Genomic DNA, 20,592 nt, shown 5'->3' with positions numbered 1-20,592 from the left:
GTAGATCCATGCAAGGCAAGTGAATGGTGACCAGACTTTTGAAGGTCTAAACAGCAGATAAAGTCAGCATAAAACATAACATAATACTCCAGTGGTTTAATCAAAGTCTTCTCAAAGTCTTCTTAAGTGATCAAGTTGGTTTTGGGTGAGAACAGACCAAAATATAACTCCTTTTTCAGTGTGCATCTTGACAGCAGTCTCCTTTGCCATTAATGATATATATAATAATTCCTATAATAATAATTCCTTGCATTTATATAGCGCTTTTCTAGGCACTCAAAGCGCTTTACATAGTATAGGGGGAATCTCCTCAACCACCACCAGTGTGCAGCATCCACCTGGATGATGCGACGGCAGCCATAGTGCGCCAGAACGCCCATCACACACCAGCTATTGGTGGAAAGGAGAGAGTATATTTATGTAGCCAATTCAGATTGAGATTAATACAATGCCATGGTAGATAGGGGCCAATGGGGGGTATTTGGCCAGGACACCGGGGTTACACCCCTACTCTTTACGAGAAGTGTCCTGGGATTTTTAATGACCACAGAGAGTCATATATAGTGCCATCTAGCGCTTTGCACATGTCAAGCACTAAGAAGTGTAATCAAGCTTGAAATCATGATGGTGCGTAGAGACTGCAATGAGAAGATGTACAGTGAAAAAGGACTTACATTTTGGTAATTTCTCACCCAAAAACAACTGGATCACTTCAGAAGACTTTTATTTAAGCACAGGAGTCTTATGGGTTATTTTTATGCTGACTATTGGAGCTTCAGAAGCCTGGTCAGCATTAATTTGCATTGTGTGAACCTACAGAACTGAGATATTCTTCTTAAAATCTTTGTTTGTGTTTAGCAGAAGAAAGAAAGTCATACACATCTGGCATGCCATGAGGGTGAGAGAATTTTTGTTTTTGGGTGAACTATTCCATTAAAGAGAACAAGCAGTAAAAATACAATCATTCTAGATTTAAAGCAAATATTATAATAACTTCAAACTTTAATTACTTCCCCATTTTGAGAGTATTTGAGTAAATTCTGATTATTATTATTATAATAAATAATACATGTTTATATTAGTTATGATGGAAATGAGAAGTGACCGATGAGCACATCTGCCGGAATATTATAATGAGAGTTTTCAGGTCAGAAATGTAACTCATTTAAAAAAATTTATATTATTATCTGAAAGTAGACTTATTAGGTATATTTTTTTTTTCAAGTCGTTTTTATTTGTATAGCGCTTTTCACAACACATTGTTTCAAAGCAGCTTTACAGAAAATCATGCATTAACGGAAAATGAAACTGTAATATTTCGTAATTAGATAGAATATGATTGTAAATTGTGTATAAAAATACATAATTAAATCATAATTGTATTTAGAAACCCAATGAGAAAGCTGAAGGAGACTGTGGCAAGGAACACAGAACTCCATAAGATGTTGGTTAATGGAGAAAAATAATCTTACTGTTGGGGTCACAGTACCCCTCTGGCTAAAAAACATGAATATAATGGCAATATTAGTTATTTGTGTGCAGAGCAAGTTATGGTTTAAAATGAGTAAACTAAGTAAGTGCTAAGGCCCAGTTTTAAAAAAAAAGATTTTGTATGTACTGTAAGATTAATGACTAATGCCTTTGAAGTCCATCCTGGATTAACTGCAGAAATTGGTGTCATCACCAAACTGTTCAGTATTTGAGAATTGAACTTCAGACTATTTTCAAGTTAATTGACTGCTATTTAACTTTTATTAAGTGTTTATTCCAGGACATATAATTAAAAACAATTCAAGATTGACCCAAATTGAAGAATCAGTAAAAAATATTTTCTTACCTCTGGCTAATTTACAGACACTTACTCTCTGTCTTCCTCTTTATCTCATACCCAGTCTGAAATCTGTTCTTTCTGGCCCTCCATCAACTGGGACATTAGAACTTTCTGGCTTCCCTCTTGGCGTAAAAGATATGGAACGTCTCTGTGCCTACCTGCATCACTACGCATCCCGCATTTGCAGCCTAGAGTTGGGCTTTACCGAGCTCACAGATGATGCCTTCCTCCTGCTCCTCCCTACACTGACGTCCCTTCCTCGCCTTGAGACTCTGGCCCTCAATGGCAACAGACTAACCCGTGCGGTGCTTAAAGAGCTCACAGACACACTGAAGGACCCAGACAGCTTCCCCAGCATAACTTGGATTGACCTGGGGAACAATGTGGACATCTTCTCCCTCCCACAGCCTTTCCTGCTGAGCCTGCGAAAACGTTGTCCCAAACAGGGCAACCTTCCCACCATCCTTGAGTTTGGAGAGAGCCAGGCCAGTGAGCCAGAAGGCCGAGTGAATGAGGATGACGCAGATGATGCAAACAGGACAGAGAGCCTGGGAGAGCTTAGGTCTGAGGTGGAGGAAGAGATTGATGGTGAGACAGAGATCGAAGACATGATGGAGGAGTTGCTAGACTTTGACAGGGAGGTGCAGGGTAAGGAGGATGAGGACGACAGTATGTGGACCTTGGAGGAGCAAAGGTTAGTGAAAAATCCAACCATTGGATGGAGCAAAGAGAAGAGGCCGTTGAAAGCAGAGGGCGAAGATGACTTACATAGTCAGTCTTCCCACCTGTCTTGCTTCAGCCAGTCTCAGCACTCTTCTGGAGCCTTTGAGCATCTGAGAGAGGACTCTGTCCCAGACCAGTTAGCTGGTCATTCAGACAACCCTACCTGATCAAAGCCAGTGTCTAATTTGATTAGACATGGCACCCTTTTGTCCCTTTAAGAAAAAGGAAAAGCCTGCCAGGCTTTTGGATGTTCTCAGTTTGGCACCTAAACTGAGAGAGGATTATCCAAGTAGTCATGGAGTTCAACAGGTTTCATAGGGTTGACAATCACTGAAACGTATGTGTAATTGAAGAAGATATCACAGTGTTGTTGCTATTGTTAATGATTGTCTATTGTTGCAAAAGGAGAAAAATAAATGTACACAACTATAAGAATATTCACAGATTACATATTTTATATATATATATATATATGTATATATATATATAGTAGATACCTTATCAAACTCTGTTTGGAGAGGTGTGTGTGCTTGAGAGGTGTGTGTGCAGGTGCACATTTTGCTGTTTTTCATTGCTCGTAAGAGATGGATTTGTGCAGGAAATAAAAAAATCAGCGGTGGATTGGTACCTCCAGATATCACACTAATCTACTGTATTTGTCCGTGTATGCATCTGACTGTTGCAAGCACCACATTCTCTCCTGCAGTGACAAATCTAAATGCCATTCATTATCATCCAATGAATATAATATGCATGTCCCAGGTGTCAGATTGATGGGATGCTAATGAGCTCATATTAAGTGGCCATAATTTTTACAGTGGGAAACCAAAATGTCTTGTCACGGTGTTGCCCCAAAATAATCTTTTGTGTAATACAGAGCAGTGCTTTAAAGAAATATTCCAGGTTCAACAAAAGTTAAACTTAATCGCATTTGTGGCATAATGTTGATTGCCACAAAAAAATATTTTGACCTGTTTTGTATCTGTTTTTGTTTTGTTTTTTAAAGAAAGAAAGAAATAAAATCAAGGTTACAGACCTTACAATGTAACTAAATGGGCCACGATTTTGGAGGGTTTAAAGACAGAAATGTGAAACTGATAGTTTTATAATAGCACTTACATTAATACTTCTGTTAAACATGTCATATTATTTGAGCTTTAAAGTTATTTATTGTCATTTTTGCAGGATTGCATGGTTTACAGCGTTGCGTCCTTATGACACTGAAGTTGTAAAATTGGATTTAACTTTACACAGAAAAGGCTATCAAGCAATATTATCACACTAAAATAATGTTAACGTGCATATTGTTTAAATCTTGTGGCTATAACTTTGAAACAGTGAGTATTTGAATGTTTACGGATTGGCCCCATTCACTTCCATTGTAAGATGCGAAAGTGAAATTAAACAGACACCACATGTACGTTTCTGATGTAAAAGTGAAAGTGACAATAGAGATTTAGAGTATAAAAAAGGACTTAAATTTTGATCTATTTCTCATCCACGTCTATCATATCACTTCTGAAGATATATTTAGCCACTGGAGTCATAAGGATTACTTTTATGTTTCCTTTGTTATTTTTTGAGCAACAAAGGTCTGATCACTATTCACTTGCATTATATGGGATGGCATTAGGGTGAGTAAATGATGAGAGAATTTTCATTTTTGGGTGCTATCCATTTAACTTGTATTGAACCTGGAATATTCCTTTAAGAAGGACAGAAGCCAAAGAGAAAAGACTCCTTCCACATAACAAGGTGTTGCATGGCTACATAAGGACTATAATGCTGATAGTCTATTGTTGCTACTTGACGAGAGAATGCTTGATGTGGATTTTGAAGACATTGTAAGGTTTTTCAGCACTCCTTAAAATAGACTAACCACTAAAATTACAATAATGTTGGATTTATTAATTATCTATTGATATTTAAAGATTAAGATATTTCATAATATAAACATCTATTTAGTGCCTAGTTATCAATTGAAGTTTAAATAGTTACATTACTCAAAAGTAGTTCTAATAAGCCAGTGTGTAATTTCAATAAAAGTTTAAATGACAGTGTACATTGATTAGATAGTAGGCCTATTTGTCATAGAAAACAATATTCCAGTATTTAAATCCTAATTGAGAATAGTTCTCAATTTTACTCATTTATTCTATACTTTGTATAGTATCTCGTGATCTTACATGCTAATTCTTCCTCAGTGTTTTTCTAAAGTTGAATTTACGGTTTATAACATGGGTATGAATTTCTTTTCATAATAGATGGGTGGTTGCTCTTGTAGTGAAGTTAACCAACATATTTCAGATACCATTGACAGTCGTGACATCATTTTATTTCCATTGTTTTTTAGAGCCAGTTGTGCTCTTCTGGTCGCATGTAGTCTCAAAGCCTCCTGCTCTGTTTCAAAGCCATAACTTTTAGACCAGTTCAGCCATTACAGAAAGGGAGATGTGTATATTGACAATTGCACTGAAGAACTGTGAGGAGTAAAAGTGTAATTTGTTTGTTTTTTGTCTGTATTTCTGTCCTGTATTCCTAGAATGGTTAATTAAGCCAGGAGAATGTTATTATACAAGTGCAAAACAGGAACAGCAATAGGCTATGTTAATATCATCACTTGTAAACAAAATGTATTTGATTGTTGGCTTCAAAACCAATAAACCTTTAACAAATTCACAGTTCACTGTTATACAGCACATGATTTTGTTTGAAGTTGTTTAAATCATTACAGTAATTTTAGGTTTTTTTATTGTGTTGATTGACATTCATGGCAACAAATTTGTAAAATTGGTGATAACTTTACACAGAAAAGGTTAGCAAGTGATTTTATCACACTAAAATCATATAAACACACATATTGTTTATGTCTTGTGGCTATAAAACTTTTTATTTAATGTTTACAGATTGTCACCATTTACTTCAATTGTAAGTAGACTTCAATTGTTTACTTCAATTGTTCAGTGCCTCACTGGGACCCAGATATTTGCTTTTAAAGAAAAGGAGGTGTAAGTCAAAATTATTTTTTGTGGTAAACAATATTTTGCCACAAATGCTGTCGGTTGAGATGAACTTGTATTGAACTCGGAATATTCCTTTAAATATGCTGGTGCAGAACCAACAAACGAATCAGTAATTGATGTCGACATCTAGTGGTCGGTAACGGATTCACCGTGCAGTGATTTACGTACTTCCGGTACAATGTTTAACAACTTAAAACAAGAACAACTTGTGAATAAATAAGTAGATCCGCGTTAATGAATTGCCATACGTACTGTTATGAACTCTCAATTGTAAGTGTAGAATGCCGTAATATAATGGACATTGAGTTTTTGTGAAATTTAATATTTCACAAAAACGATTTTTTTACGAAAATCGGTATTCGTAAAAAAACATTTTAATGAGGTAAAGTCTTTATGAATAAAAATAACTATATTAGTAAATACATAATACCAATTGAATCGTTGAAACACGCAGCTATGTAAATTAAATAAACGCTACGGCCCCATTTTTAACATTGACCGCATCAATATGGCGATGTACAGGCACCATGAGAACCGATTTTGGGATTGCATCACATCCGGGAAATAAGGTCAAAAATTGTTTCCCTTGTCCGCCATTTGAAATATTTGAACTTCCTTGTGACAACTTCCAATGTACATTTTGGTGTACACTGAAAGATAATCAGAGGGTCTTGGCGAATAGTTGTAGATTTTAGCGTGTCGTGTACGTTCGGCCTCCAGTGTCTTGCTCATTTCTCGCTCGATTGGAACAAAACGTGTCGAAAACTGTGCGAATGGTGCGCGGATTCCAAACGTGTTCATCAACGGAACGCGGTAAAGTTTGTGCATGAGTTGAACGCTGGTTGCGGATAAGGAGAGGCGAAGGAAAGGCCTGTGAAGCCTTGGCTTTTGTCTTGTGCTAGTCATGGCCGGAAATTTCGATTCAGAGGACCGGGGGAGCTGGTATTGGGGGAGATTAAGCCGACAGGAGGCGGTTTCGCTGCTCCAAGGGCAGAGGCACGGGGTCTTCCTGGTGCGGGACTCGATCACTATTCCCGGGGACTACGTGTTGTCTGTTTCGGAGAACTCCAAAGTCTCTCATTACATAATAAACAGCATCAGCAGCAATCGCCAGTCCGGACCAGGTAAGGGGTACATGCAAAGAGGGGACTTCATCACTGGCAACAACTGGATGAATGAACACATTTAGCTGTTTTATGATTGTAATAGTGTATGAATGTAGCATATGATCTCATTTCGTAAATGTAACATAGACTTATTTGGTACAGTTTTGATCATTTCTTCTGTCATTCCGCTGTTGTTATTGTTTTATTTTAGCAATTAAGATGTTTTAAGACTTTTGGTCTTTTCAGAAATCAAATAGGAATCAAAGTGATTCAGGTTATAAAGCTACCAATTTAGTTCAACAATTTAGATATAGGCCTATTTAAGATTTGATCTTTTCAAAATTCAAATAGGAGGCAGAGTTACTGTTTTTCTTTATACGCAATTATTTTAGTTGTCATTTAGATGTCTAAGATTTTTTTGGTGAATCACTGATTGTGTTGGAAGATTCATTTTAGGCTACTTTAGACAGTTTCCCTGGTTTAGGCCAAAACTATTTGGTATTTTCTAAAGTAGAGACAATATAGACAATACTGTAGTGCTCCCACTATTTTTGTTGTGATTCATAGATTGCATAGAATTGAATCTTATCAAATGAACTTATGTTTGCTGTCATCTTTTAGGACTCGCTCCTCCTCGGTTCCGCATTGGAGATCAGGAATTCGATGCCTTACCTGCCCTGTTGGAGTTCTACAAGATCCATTACCTGGATACCACCACTCTCATAGAGCCCATTAGCAAATCCAAGCACTCTTCCTTCATTAGTGTCAATGCAGGAACAGGAGCAGCTCCACAGAGGCTGGAGGAGGAGCACGTCCGTGCCCTGTTTGACTTCCCAGGCAACGACGATGAGGATCTTCCGTTTCGAAAGGGTGATGTTCTACGAGTCCTGGAGAAGCCAGAGGAGCAGTGGTGGAATGCTCAGAATTCAGAAGGCCGTGTCGGGATGATCCCTGTGCCCTATGTGGAGAAGTACCGGCCAGCCTCGCCAACATCAGGGGCCCCTGGAAGTGGATCTGTCGGAGGACCAGGTGCTCACGGCAACTCTGATGGCCACTGTTCTCAGTCCCCCCCTCTGCTTGGTGAGCCAGGCCAGTATGCTCAGCCCACATCCTTACCCAACCTTCAGAATGGTCCAGTGTTTGCCAGGGCGATTCAGAAGAGAGTTCCCAATGCCTATGACAAGACTGCTCTCGCTTTAGAGGTAACAAGTATTTGCACAACATTGAATGAAACAGACTCTATATTTTATACAAATGTGCTTTATGTAGAATTTAACAGTAAACATCTGTAAACATTGAAATAGAAGGGAGGTTATTTCTGATTTGGATTTTGTGGATCTGTGATCCTCTATGTTTAAAGGGATAGTTCACCCCAAAATGAAGATTCTCTCATCATTTACTCACCCTTAATGCCGTTCCTGGTGTGTATGACTTTCTTTCTTCAGTAGAACACAAACTAAGATTTTTAGAAGAATATTTCAGCTCTGTATGTCCATACATTGCAAGTAAAGGGTGACCAGACCTTTTAAGCCTCAAAAATCACATAAAGGGAGCATAAAAGTAACCATATGACTCCGTTAAATCTGTGGTTCTAGAAGCAGTATGATTGCTGTGGGTGAGAAACAGATCAATATTTAAGTCCTTTTTTGCCATAAATCTCCTTTTAATTTCACATTCTGAAAGTCAAAGTGAACGTGGAGATGTATAGTAAAAAGTACTATTGATCTGTTTCTCACCCAGAGTGATTACATCGCTTCAGAAGACATAGATTTAAACCACTTTTATGCTGCTTTTATGTGATTTTTGGAGCTTCAGCGGTCTGATCACCATTCACTTGCATTGAAAGGACCTACAGAGCTGAGATATACTTCTTAAAATCTTCTTTTGTGTTCAGTACAAGAAAAAATCATACACATCTGAGATGGCATGAGGGTGAGTAAATGGTGTGAGAATTTTCATTTTTGGGTGAACTATCCCTTTAAAAGACAGATTTACAAACACAATTGCTTCCTAAGGGTAGTTCTGACAGCCTTTGCTCTTGTCTTGTGTTATTTTTCTGAAGTGCTCTTGTGTTCACAATTTTACTCTGTGCTTTAGGTCGGAGACATGGTGAAGGTGACCAAGATCAATGTAAACGGGCAGTGGGAGGGTGAGTGCAAGGGAAAGCATGGCCATTTTCCCTTTACCCACGTCCGCTTGCTGGACCAGCACAATCCAGAGGACGAACTGAGCTGAGAGAGCAGACTGTCTTCCCTAGCAGCCCTTCGATGTACACACACACTCCAGTTCCTCACAAGTCCTCACAACTGCCCCTCTGCGAGCTCCTTTACCTCCCCGCCTTTGTCATTACCTTGTGCCATTGTGTCTGTCTTGCCAACATACACAGTATCTGCAACAATTCACTTGTTAGATTTTATGCTATAATTGAAGTTATTTGCTGGGTAAACACTACAAGTCCACATGCAACACCATACACTACAGAGAGAGGAGTGTTGTTAGTGTGTGGCCTCTTGTGAACTAATAAGAAAAGAGGAGATGCCTGCTTGGACTTAAAATGTGAGAAGATTGGTGTCTTAACAAGGGACTGTTCCTTTGCTTATTTGAATGCAGTTGCTTACACTACTTATATAACAGCTTTCAGGATTGACAACAAGCCCTCTTCCACACTACAAATCATATACTACATGAAAATATTCAGTGTCTGAAAAACAACTGCAGATCAAACATGCTAATGTTTACCATTCCGATCAGTACAGTCTTCTTGATTGGCTTGTCATTACTGGCTCACCGCTTGTCAACTGTATCATGAAGCGGTTCCTACTGGGCGGTACACTGAGCAAAAATGAGCAGATTGAGAAGCCTGAGCCTTCACCGCATTAAGTTTTATGTATGCACAACCATTTCTGATGAATACAGGATGGGCCACGGGTCGGTTGGACACATGGTCTCTCATGCATCATCATTTTTTAGTACCGCTAAGTAACTTAGAGTTTTACTACATTTTCATTATCTATTATCGGGAAATGCTACTTGCTCACCATTATTGCTGTACTTGGAATTATTACACTAAATGCAGATTTGTTGAATGTGTAACCCTAATTTCTTATGCTAGTTTCAGCTGTTGATCTTTACAAAAAGTAAATTTAAGACAAGATGGATAGGAATTTTTGTTTTTAAATTTCATCCTCTCAATTTAACTAATGCATTTTTGACAAAACATCCCTTGTCAAGTTTAAATATACAGTAAGTGGTTCATTTAGCAACTCTCAACCCCCCTAACTACTGTTAGATATTGACATTTTATGAAGTGTCACATTAATCTGAGATGCCTAACCTGATACCTCAAATGTATCTTGCTCAAAACTGACTTTGCACAGACAAGAAGACTTTATCTACAATTGACTTAATGTATCTGTAACCTGGCTAGATATTTTGTTTAGACATCAAACTCCAAGCCTTTTATTTCTGAATTGATGTAGATTGAGAAAGGATATTTTCTCCTGTAATGCCCAAATATGTATGTACCAAGTCAAATGCAGATGTTGTTTTCCTAATTAGCTGCCTGCCTTAATTGCAAATTGTTGGCAATGACCAAATCTGCAATGTTTTTAACCTAATTGGTTAGAAAATACAAAAAGGGGAGAAAGAGTTGTAGAACCGGCAGAAACTTTTTGTTTTTAACTGTTGTAACCTACTTCCATTACTATTGCTCATAGGGAATAGAACTTGAATGTCTGTGGACAAATATATAAGTCGTTAAGTTGAAACACTAATAGACAGGCTACCAGAACAACACTATGAAATATTAATGTTTTTACCCTTTACCTTTTATATGTTGTTGCTTTTTAAAAAGTTGACTAACTTTGTTCAGTAACATTGACAATCACCTGGAAATTCTTCTCGCTTTTGTTATGTCACACCTAAATGTTAGAAACCTAAGTCGTGTGTGTGTGTGTAGGTTAGCTATATGTTGCCATGATGTGACAGCAAGCCAGCCATGTTATGTAATTGTCACTTAAGTCATAATTATGAAGGACTTTGATGTTCATTACCTGTCTTATTAACTGTCTAAGTCTCTATTATGTTTCAATCAGAATTGCCCATTTTCAAACAAGATCACTAAAATCAGTCACAAAGGAAAGCTGGTGTTGGAGTCTTATAAGTCTCTACTGTTCTGTGAGACTGAGCATCACTTTGAGCTATGACTGGGTTAACAGTAATCACAATTTGTGTCTACATTTTAATTGTACCCAAAGTATTATGTTTAGAACCTAAATATCAACACAGTAATTTTGTGAAATTAATCTTGTGTTATCCTATATGTTCATCCAAGTCTGTCAGAACAGTGTTTAAGTCATACACAAAAACCCTTCGTTTGTGTTACAGTTTTATTCCTGTACATGAAATAAAGTTGACCCTTATAGTAATGCTACGCAAACCTTTTATCTGCCAGTAATTTTAGGTTGCATGCCTTGATAGTAAAACCTGTTTTAGTACTCGGTTTTGTCATACAACATAGAACGTGACAGAGAAGCAAGTTTTTGTTATTCTATTATGGTATAATAGTTTTTGACATTTATGATCAACTTTATCAAAAGCTTTATAATTTCTAAATGGTTTCCTATAGTTATTAAATCTTTGCTCCCAAATTGGTAGAAAACTGTGACGTTATGACACTGCTTACAACAAAAGTACTGTAGCAGTGCCATGGCACAGTGATGGTATCTGATAATAAAACCATAGTACTGAAAGATCACTATAATTATGTGCCATTTTATTTGCATGGTACTCCAAGTTTCTTCAAAGAAAATGGTGTGCTATTTTGTAATAACAGTATATCTCCACTCTGTTGGTCAATACAATGCAAATGAATGGTGTTCAAAACGTTTAATCTCTGAAAAGAACATACGGTGCTGTTCCAATAATTTGCCCCATCCTGATTTCGTCTGTTTTTGTGTATATCTCATACTAAATTGTTTCCAAAATTCTAAAATCTAACATAAGACAAAGGCATCTGAGTAAACACAAAATACAGTTCTTAAATGATAATGTTATTTAGTGATGCAAAAACGTTATCTAAAACCTATATAATAATAATGGGCCTGTGTCAATAATTATTTACCCCCTTAATTATGAAGTCCCCAAATATATGAAACAGCATTCATAACGGGGCTCAGCTGGACTAGACACACACAGGCCTGATTAATGCCAGCTCTGTTCAAAGAAATAAACACCTAAATAGAACTTTTCAGCAGCATGAAGTTGTCTAAAAAGTCTCACCCTGTAGCACCCTGTGCCAAGGTTGAAAGAATTTCCAGAAATGATGAGGAAAAAGGTGATTGAATTAACTCCGTCTGGGAAGGGTTACAAAGCTATGTCAAAGGCTCTGGGACTCCAAAGAACTGCAGTGAGAGCCATTATCTCCAAATGGGAAAAACTTGGCACAAAATTCCTCCAAGAGCACATCAATGATTCATCCAGAATGTCACAAAAAAGGACAACATTCAAGGAACTGCAGGCCTCTCTTGCATCAATAAAGGTCACTGTTCATGACTCCAGGATCAGAAAGACACCGGCCAAAAATTGCATCCATGGAAGGGTGGCAAGGTGAAAACCACTACTAACCCAGAAGAACATTAAGGCTTCTCTGAATTTTGCCAAAACACACGTTGATGATCCTCAAACCTTCTGGGAGAATGTTCTGTGGGCTGATGAGTCGATAGTGGAACAGTTTGGAAGACAAGGCCTAGTCAAAGTCCTGACTTGAACCCAATTGAGATGCTGTGGCAGGACTTTAAATGGGCAGTTGATGCTCAAAAACACTCCAGAGTAGCTGAACTACAGCAGAGTGGGCCAAAATTCCACGACAGCATTGTGAAAGACTGATGATCTCCAGTTATTGGAAGCGTTTGGTTGCAGTTGTTGCTGCTGATGGTGGCACAACCAGCAGTTAAGTTTAAGGGGCAATTCGTTTTTCACATGGGTAATATAAGTATTGGATAACTTTTGCTTCAGTAAAAACAATATATATTTGAAAACTGTATTTTCTGTTTACTCAGGTTGCCTTTGTTTTATGTTATATCATGTTTGAAAATCTAAAACAATTTAGTATGACAAATAGAAGAAATCAGGAAAGGGGCAAATACTAAATAAAGTAATCCATATGACTCCAGTGGTTATTCCATGTCTTCTGAAGAGATCCAATCCATTTTGTGTGAGACCAGACCAAAATCTAAGTAAATTTTCACTATAAATCTTGACATCAGCAGTTTCCTTGGTAATCATAATTTCAAGCTTGATTACACTTCCTAGCACAGAGTGCTCTGCCATAGCCCTTCTTCCAAAGTGAGCCTACAAGCTTAGCATAAAATAGAATAAGGCATTCTATGGGCTGTACACTGGTGAGGAAACAAAAGGCCATTTTTTTAAAAAGGATGTCTATGGAGGAGAGGCTTCATTGTGCTGAATAATGCTGCTTTTGTGAGGAAACAGTTCATTGCTTAATGAATTGACGGCATGTTTGCTAATTCAACAAGTTTTACAGTAAACAATCTTTTTGGTATTAACTGTGTGGAGTTTACTGCAATAAAATAGCTATTTTATAAGAGAATACACAGAAAATATTGCGACAGGTAGGTGTCAGTTTACAACTCCCCCTATTCGTATGGTATCTGCATAGAGTGTCTTAATGTCGTAACGCCAGTCAGGGGTGTAGATTCCAGGGGGGTGGGGGTGAGGTAACTAACAATGTTCAAGCCAAATCTACGCCCTTGATGCTAGTTGACTGTTACCCTCTCTCCAATGATAGAACTGCGGAGGTTGTTTTATCAGTAAAGAAAAGATGAACTATGCTTTGCACATGCATCAAGCACTAGGAAGTGTAATCAAGCTTGAAATTTTGATCTTGTCTGGAGATTGCAATGGCAAGATGTTAATTTTGTTTTTTATATTTTGGTCTGTTAATCGATTGGATCACTTCAGAAGATATGGATTAAACCACTGAAGTCTTATAGATCACTTTTATGCTGCCTTTATGCTTTTGTAGCTTCAAAGTTCTGGTCACCATTAACTTGCATTGTGTGGACCTACAGTGGTGAAATATTCTTCTAAATATCCTCGTTTGTGTTCTGCAGGAGAAAGAAAGTCATACACATCTGGGATGGCATGAGGGATAGTAAATAATGAGAGGATTTTCATTTTGGGGTGAACTATCCCGTTAAAAACAAACGTTAAAAGACAATGGTTAATGGCAGATTAAAATCACAAACCTCAAAGCAATAATTTGATTTCAAAGTAATTTACAGCGTATGCCAGTCCGCTAACAAAATGCAAGATGTAGGTCACACAAAAACGCGTGGTTTTTATTCTCTTCTCAAATAAAGAGGGTTAAAAATCCATCCTTCGTGAGGGGAGAGAGGGAGAGTGTGGAGATGCTCTGAGTGAAAGTTCCCGGATGAAGGTGTAACGCCATCTTTACTCCACCATTCACGCCGCAGCTGTTGCTCGCATAGGGGCCTGCCGGTGAACTCACACTCCTCCTTCGCTCTCAATCTCGCTCAAAACACGCTTGACGCGCGCTTTCCAACATGGGTGATCGGGAGGATCTGGTGTATCAAGCCAAACTCGCAGAGCAGGCGGAGAGATACGATGGTAAGATACAGTGCGAGGTAACGGTAACGTTATTTTTGCAAAGCGAGTGTTCATGCAGGCTAACTGGCGGTCAGGTTAGCTGGCTTAATTAGCAGCTGCATTTGCGATTATAAAAGCGAGCATCATATAAATGACAAACCGATCTCTTTTGACTTTTTATAACGTGGCTTTTTCGTGTTTATCACCTGTTTATTCTACCGATGTGATATCGGGGTAACCGTAGAATGGCATGTGAAGATGGAGACGTTTATTGAGGAGACAAAATGGCGGAGAGTTAGTGGGTGAGGCAAGCTTGTTGCTAGCCATGGCGGAGGGGGTGGCTGCGGTCTTTAAGCCTCATGTAGGCAAATAACAGTTCTTCATTTATTAACAGCGGTCTTAAACGACACAAGTAAATCACGAGAAATGCTTCGGGCTCACATTACTTCGATTACCCTCGCGGCACATGAAGAGTGGCTGTCGCAAGACCCGGTGAGCTGCCTACATAAACAGCATTTTGGGTATTATAGTTCGCGTTTTAATTCTCATATCCAAAAATGCTTTCTTGGCAGTTAACTCACTAGGTTTTGAGGCACAGCCAGCCACTTGAAAGGGCTAGAAGCCACAGTACAGTAAAACAACAAATGCTTAGTAAGCTGAGATGCAGTGAGTTTTCATTTCATACTGTAATATGTGGTGCTTGTGAGGACAGGGTCACTGGCTTCATTATATATTTTAACGAAATATTCCAACAGCACCTTGGTGAAGGGTAGAAGTTTATCTTGTTATTTGGGAGAGACTTTTGTCTTCATACCATATCAAAACTGTTGTGCAATTTGAGGGAGCAGTTAAAGCGACTGTTTACCCACAGAGATCGGTCCATACAATACAAGTGAATGGGGTCCAAAACTTTGATGGCTAAAGAAGCACAAAAGCAGCATAAAAGTAATCCATAAAACTGCATTGGTTAAATTAATATATTCAGAAGCAATATGGTTGGTGTGGGTGAGAAACAGATTTATATTTAAGTCCTTTTTTACTTTAAATTCTCCTCCCTGCCCAGTAGGTGGCAATATGCACAAATGCGAATCACCAAAAAACAAAAGAAAAATGTGGAAGTGGTGATTTATTGTAAAAAAATAAAAATAAAAAAAACTTTTTGGACCTTTAATGTTCTGGCCACCATTTACTTGCATTGTGAGGACATACAGAGTTAAAATATTTGTGTTCAGCAGAGAAAAAAAAAAGTAATTCAATTTTAAATTTAAAAGTACTTTATTGTATATTGACATATTCATCTCTTTGAATATGTCAATAAGTGGATCATGCCCTATACTTTCTGATTGACTTGTGAAATAATAATGGGTATAAGCTAAAAATCTGGCCCATAATTAAATTCACTAAGCAAAATGTCTCAAGATTATTCTCAATTTTCTAGAAATGGTTGACTCCATGAAGAAAGTGGCTGGGATGGATGTTGAGCTAACGGTTGAAGAGCGAAACCTGCTCTCAGTGGCCTACAAGAATGTGATTGGGGCAAGAAGAGCATCCTGGAGGATAATCAGTAGTATTGAGCAGAAAGAGGAAAATAAGGGTGGAGAGGACAAACTGAAAATGATTCGTGAATATAGGCAAACGGTAAGATGTCACCCCTGCACAGATTCTCAACCTCACTATGATGATTCATTTTGTGCCTCTAACCTCTACCCTCTCATTTTCAGGTTGAGACTGAGTTGAAATCAATCTGCAATGACATCCTTGATGTATTGGACAAGCACCTAATCCCAGCTGCGACTTCGGGAGAGTCCAAGGTCTTCTACTACAAAATGTATGAAAGCCATTGGTTTTTCAGTGAATCTAACACTGTCGCAAATTAAGGTCACGGCTTGATTCGTGAGTTTTTTTAAACAGGGCTTTTCTCCCTTTGATGCCACAGGAAGGGTGATTACCACAGGTATCTTGCCGAGTTTGCCACAGGAAACGACAGGAAGGAGGCTGCAGAAAACAGTTTGGTTGCTTACAAAGCTGCTAGTGATATTGCAATGACAGACCTTCAGCCAACACACCCCATTCGCTTGGGTCTTGCTCTTAACTTCTCCGTATTCTACTATGAAATCCTCAACTCTCCCGACCGTGCATGCAGGTGTGTTGGGCTACTGATTGAAAAAGAACATGTTTATTGTCAATGTATTTCTGTTCAGTGTACACATGGATGTTGAAATTAAATAACGGTTCATGTGTACATCTTAGGTTGGCAAAGGCGGCATTTGATGATGCTATTGCTGAACTGGACACATTGAGTGAAGAAAGCTACAAGGACTCAACGCTCATCATGCAGTTGTTACGTGATAACCTGACACTATGGACTTCAGATATGCAGGGAGATGGTAAGACAAAGCTTTGGTATTGACGTTTGAGATGCTTAATTTGAAGAACATTTCTTTAAAAAAAATATATATTTCTAAAGTTCTACTAAAAGCCAAAGATATTTTTAAAGTGATTGTTTCAGAGCATCCTAAATTAGGAATGGTAAGGCACAGTTTCCCGCCATCACTTAGATCTATTTTTAAAGGGTTATTAAATAAGCCCCTTTTCAAGCTAGTTTTCATGAAGAGACTTTGTTTTTGCTGGAAGAACATCACTTCTTTTAGAATGCATTTGTGTTGGTGCTATTTTTGACACCTTGTTAGGATAAATATGTTATTGGTCTTATGCAGACATTTATTTCTGCACCAGAAAGAATGGAACCATATGCTGTATTTTCTTAAAGCAAATAGCTTTTTAACATCTTTGACTGTGTTCTGCTTTTTTTATAAGAACATACTGACCAAATGCGGTTCACATCACTACATCTCTGTAGAAAATAGTCAGGATAATCTCTCTACTACATTCTCATGTCATCTTTAGGGCCCTATGGGATCCATAATTAGTTTTTTCAAATTCCGTGTTTTGAAGTCAAATATAATTGTTATAGTCAGAAAAATGTGTAATTAAAATGAATTTATAGAATTAAATGAAAAACAAAACAATTGTTTTTCAACATACCATGACATTATTTTTTATCAAATAAAGTGCTTCTGGGGGCCTGGGTAGCTCAGCAAGCTGACTACCATCTCCTGGAGTCGCGAGTTCGAATCCGGGGTGTGCTGAGTGACTCCAGCCAGGTCTCTTAAGCAACCAAATTGACCTGGTTGCTAGAGAGGGTAGAGTCACATGGGGTAACCTCCTTGTGGTAGCGATTAGGGGTTCTCTCTCTCAATGAGCATGTGGTAAGTTGTGTATGGATCACGGAGGGTAGCATGAACCTCCACATGCTGTGAGTCTCCGCGGAGTAATGCACAACGAGCCACGTGATAAAATGTGCGGATTGACTGTCTCAGAAACGGAGGCAACTGAGACTTGTCCTCTGCCACCCGTATTGAGGCGAGTATCTGCGCCACCACTAGAACCTACTAATTAGTGGGAATTGGGCCTTCCAAATTGGGGAGGAAAGGGGATAAAATTAAAATAAAGTGCTTCTATACAGTCAAACACAATATTGGAGTTATTATTTTGGTCAAATACAGTGTTGCTTAGCAGAGCATCATGGTATTTATGAATGCATTGATGAAAACTTTTTAGTACAACAGCATTCATGCTGGTAAGATATTGCTTTTAATATATTGTGATTGTTATTTAATAATTATTAATTATTACTACGTTGAATATCACATTTTACTATACAGTAGTAGTATATTTCTTTCGCAATTTTTCTTTTGTGATTTCACACGTCTAATTAAATTAAGCTCCTATTTTGGTGGAAAGCCGAATGAAGCGCATCGAGTTTGTATGTTTTTGACTACAGCTTCACACCTTTGGATAAGTAGTTCACTATGTAGCTTAAATGTACATAGTAAACTGCAAAAGGCTGCAATTTAATTTATAAATATACAGTGTAGTCTGCATGTGCGGTGTGTTTCAACCTTAATGCGCGCTCTGCTGTCTGTAATCTATTACAAACACAGAGCGCATGTGATGCTTATACTTATGATGAGGTGTTATCAGTGTGTGAGCAGCCGGCTTCACGAACTCCCTTTTGAAGCATGCAGCACATGCAAACTGAATATTTAAATACATCTCAGCCTTTTTGATTTAATTGTCAATATCAAGGCATATCGCAGTTTTAATTTGCTTAAGCATTAATGCATTAATTTTATCCCAATGTCAAATTCCGTAACCTGCGTTTATTTGTTGATGCCGTTTTTATGACTGGATTCCATTGCGGAAATCATAGGGACCTACATGATGTGTCCGAACTCATGATATCCAATTTAACCCATCTTGCCTTTTCATTCCCACTATTTAGATTCCTAAAGGAAAATGTTAATTACCCACAAACTTTATTTGTAAGTGAGGCCACTCTTTCCAGCTCTTGACCTTTTGTCCACAATTGCATCATCACTCACCCGTTTGTAAGCTTTGTGTTGCGATTTTTGTAGCCACAGGAGTGCTGTATGTTCAGCATGTGTGAAACCGTTTCTGCATGATCACTGCCACTCTGTCCAAATGGAATGACTGTGTTGTACCAGTTTATTACAGTTTGGAAATTATGGTATGTGCTCCTATAAAATCTAAAGTGAGGGTATCGATTTTCAGTTATTCATATCTGTCAATGAAATGTCTACACAAGATAACACAGCATTCAAATTAGCCTTAAGCCAGATTTATTTATTTTTAGCTTGATATTTAAAAAAAATTGTGTTTTAACACGATTAATTTCTCACAGCATGTGTTCACTAGATGTTTTTGCTTTTTATATAATTTTAGCAAACTCCTAATGCACAGATCTTGCAAGGGTTTAACTTGATGTGCAAAACTGTACAACACATCACAGATTGAGTTGCTAGAAGGGACATAACTATTTAACATAGAATAACACTGGCCTTGTTTCTCTGTACATAGGTGAGGAACAGAATAAAGAGGCGCTGCAAGATGTGGAGGATGAAAACCAATGAGACAACACAGCCAATATGAGACTCCACCGCACTCTCCCCTCTCTTCCCCAGACCCTACTCACAAAGGGAGCCACCAAGCCCAACCTTACGACTGGCACTCAACAGCTTGATGCCTCCAGTTTTTTTTTCTCTCCCTTTGTTTGATTTTTAATATTATTCTGTTTTATTACCCCTTAAATTGAAATAAAATATACCACTTATGAAACAAACTTCAATTATGATTTTTGAATGGTCAGAACTTAAAAAGTTTGTATTTTATTTTAATTTTTCCCTGGTACAAAACATTTTCCTTTTTTATGTTCATTTGATTTATTTCTCTACATTTTTATCAGTTGCTGGATATATTTTGAGTTTTTCTTAATGTAATTACAGAAATTAACTTTTATTACTGATATGTCTACTATTAGTGGTTTAAGCTGTAATATTTCTGTGTTAGTGCAATTATCAAATGCAGTTAAAGAAAACAAACCTTTAAAAGGGCAAGTTTAAAAGTGCTCTTTTTGTTAATTTAGTTTTTCAGAGAAAGTCAAAGCAAATTTCTTTCATTGTGGAGCAAAATGCTTAACATTACAAAGTAGTAGTTATGTAGTAACATTTACCAGTGGTCTGGACTGTAATTTGTGCTAAAATACTGTATTGTTCACATAGGCTGATTATGGTGGGTGGATAGCTGCAGCACTATAAAATTGAAGGAGCCTTGTTGCTTTTAGAACCAAGACATGCAGGTCTCCATTGGCTGTCTCAAAAAAGAAAAAAAAAAAAAAAAAGCACTAATAAAGTTGATTTTAAGCCTGCATGATTACATGAAATAGTCTATTTCTCTTCTTCCCCCAAAACTACATAATGCTTATTTTCTTCTGTTCTTTGTTAACTTGAAACTAGTTTGTACTACTGGATGTCTGACTGGAACCACAGACCTAAAATCTGTATTACCAAGAAACAGCATGGAATTAACAATTCACTTAAAATAAAACTGCCTCGAGTAAAATATTTAACCTGCTCCTCTGCACTCTAAATGTTTTCCTTTTTTCCCCCCACATCTCTACATATTATATTATTTCCTCCACATGCTTTTCCTTTCCAACCTGAAATACAAAATTTCCATTTGTTGGAAAGGATTTACCTTGCAAGGTCAGATAAATCAGTCAGAACTAAGTCTTTCATGAAATTATCGATTTGTCTTTTGCATTAAAGAATAATTACCATTCAGAATAAGCAAGAGGAAAGAACAAAACATTTCATGTGGCTAGTAGGACAGGTAGATACTGGGGTTTGCAAATCCAAGA

At 37.7% G+C, this 20,592-nt stretch overlaps 3 protein-coding genes across 4 annotated transcripts in view; all 3 read left to right on the top strand.

Annotated features, from left to right (window-relative positions):
• Nucleotides 1–5,230, top strand: part of lrrc75a (leucine rich repeat containing 75A) — a 39,814-nt gene extending 34,584 nt beyond the window's left edge. The window contains exon 4 of the mRNA XM_052107211.1: nucleotides 1,893–5,230. Within this exon, the coding sequence (XP_051963171.1) occupies nucleotides 1,893–2,721 (829 nt within the window). The 3' untranslated portion in view covers nucleotides 2,722–5,230. The remainder of the gene's footprint in view (nucleotides 1–1,892) is intronic.
• Nucleotides 5,231–6,168: 938 nt separating this feature from the next.
• On the top strand, nucleotides 6,169–11,110 carry crk (v-crk avian sarcoma virus CT10 oncogene homolog). Its single transcript, XM_052107218.1, has 3 exons — nucleotides 6,169–6,701; nucleotides 7,305–7,885; nucleotides 8,781–11,110. Exons 1-3 carry the CDS (start codon nucleotides 6,482–6,484, stop codon nucleotides 8,916–8,918), a joined length of 939 nt encoding a protein of 312 aa, XP_051963178.1. The 5' UTR covers nucleotides 6,169–6,481; the 3' UTR covers nucleotides 8,919–11,110.
• Nucleotides 11,111–14,147: 3,037 nt separating this feature from the next.
• On the top strand, nucleotides 14,148–20,301 carry ywhae1 (tyrosine 3-monooxygenase/tryptophan 5-monooxygenase activation protein, epsilon polypeptide 1). 2 transcript variants are annotated; one of them, XM_052107220.1, is made up of 7 exons: nucleotides 14,148–14,333; nucleotides 15,751–15,950; nucleotides 16,034–16,140; nucleotides 16,249–16,455; nucleotides 16,563–16,699; nucleotides 18,658–18,697; nucleotides 19,254–20,301. In XM_052107220.1, exons 1-6 carry the CDS (start codon nucleotides 14,270–14,272, stop codon nucleotides 18,663–18,665), a joined length of 723 nt encoding a protein of 240 aa, XP_051963180.1. In that variant the 5' UTR covers nucleotides 14,148–14,269; the 3' UTR covers nucleotides 18,666–18,697; nucleotides 19,254–20,301. The 2 variants fall into 2 exon arrangements, with proteins under 2 accessions (XP_051963180.1, XP_051963179.1); XM_052107219.1 differs by lacking the exon at nucleotides 18,658–18,697 and having other exon boundaries at nucleotides 14,149–14,333.
• The last annotated feature ends 291 nt before the right edge of the window (nucleotides 20,302–20,592 follow it).

The sequence above is a fragment of the Xyrauchen texanus genome, chromosome 36 (genome assembly GCF_025860055.1).
Source record: "Xyrauchen texanus isolate HMW12.3.18 chromosome 36, RBS_HiC_50CHRs, whole genome shotgun sequence".
NCBI lineage: Eukaryota > Metazoa > Chordata > Actinopteri > Cypriniformes > Catostomidae > Xyrauchen > Xyrauchen texanus.
Note: the sequence above shows the minus strand (reverse complement) of the source record. Positions and strands in the feature narration are given on the sequence as shown.

Bases quoted from the DNA above. Each gene is read 5' to 3' on its own strand.
- crk (XM_052107218.1), top strand. From the start codon at position 6,482: ATGGCCGGAAATTTCGATTCAGAGGACCGGGGGAGCTGGTATTGGGGG. The intron at 6,702-7,304 runs GTAAGGGGTACA...GTCATCTTTTAG, and splicing joins CAATCGCCAGTCCGGACCAG to GACTCGCTCCTCCTCGGTTC. The intron at 7,886-8,780 runs GTAACAAGTATT...TCTGTGCTTTAG, and splicing joins AGACTGCTCTCGCTTTAGAG to GTCGGAGACATGGTGAAGGT.
- ywhae1 (XM_052107219.1), top strand. From the start codon at position 14,270: ATGGGTGATCGGGAGGATCTGGTGTATCAAGCCAAACTCGCAGAGCAG. The intron at 15,951-16,033 runs GTAAGATGTCAC...TCTCATTTTCAG, and splicing joins TTCGTGAATATAGGCAAACG to GTTGAGACTGAGTTGAAATC. The intron at 16,700-19,253 runs GTAAGACAAAGC...CTCTGTACATAG, and splicing joins TTCAGATATGCAGGGAGATG to GTGAGGAACAGAATAAAGAG.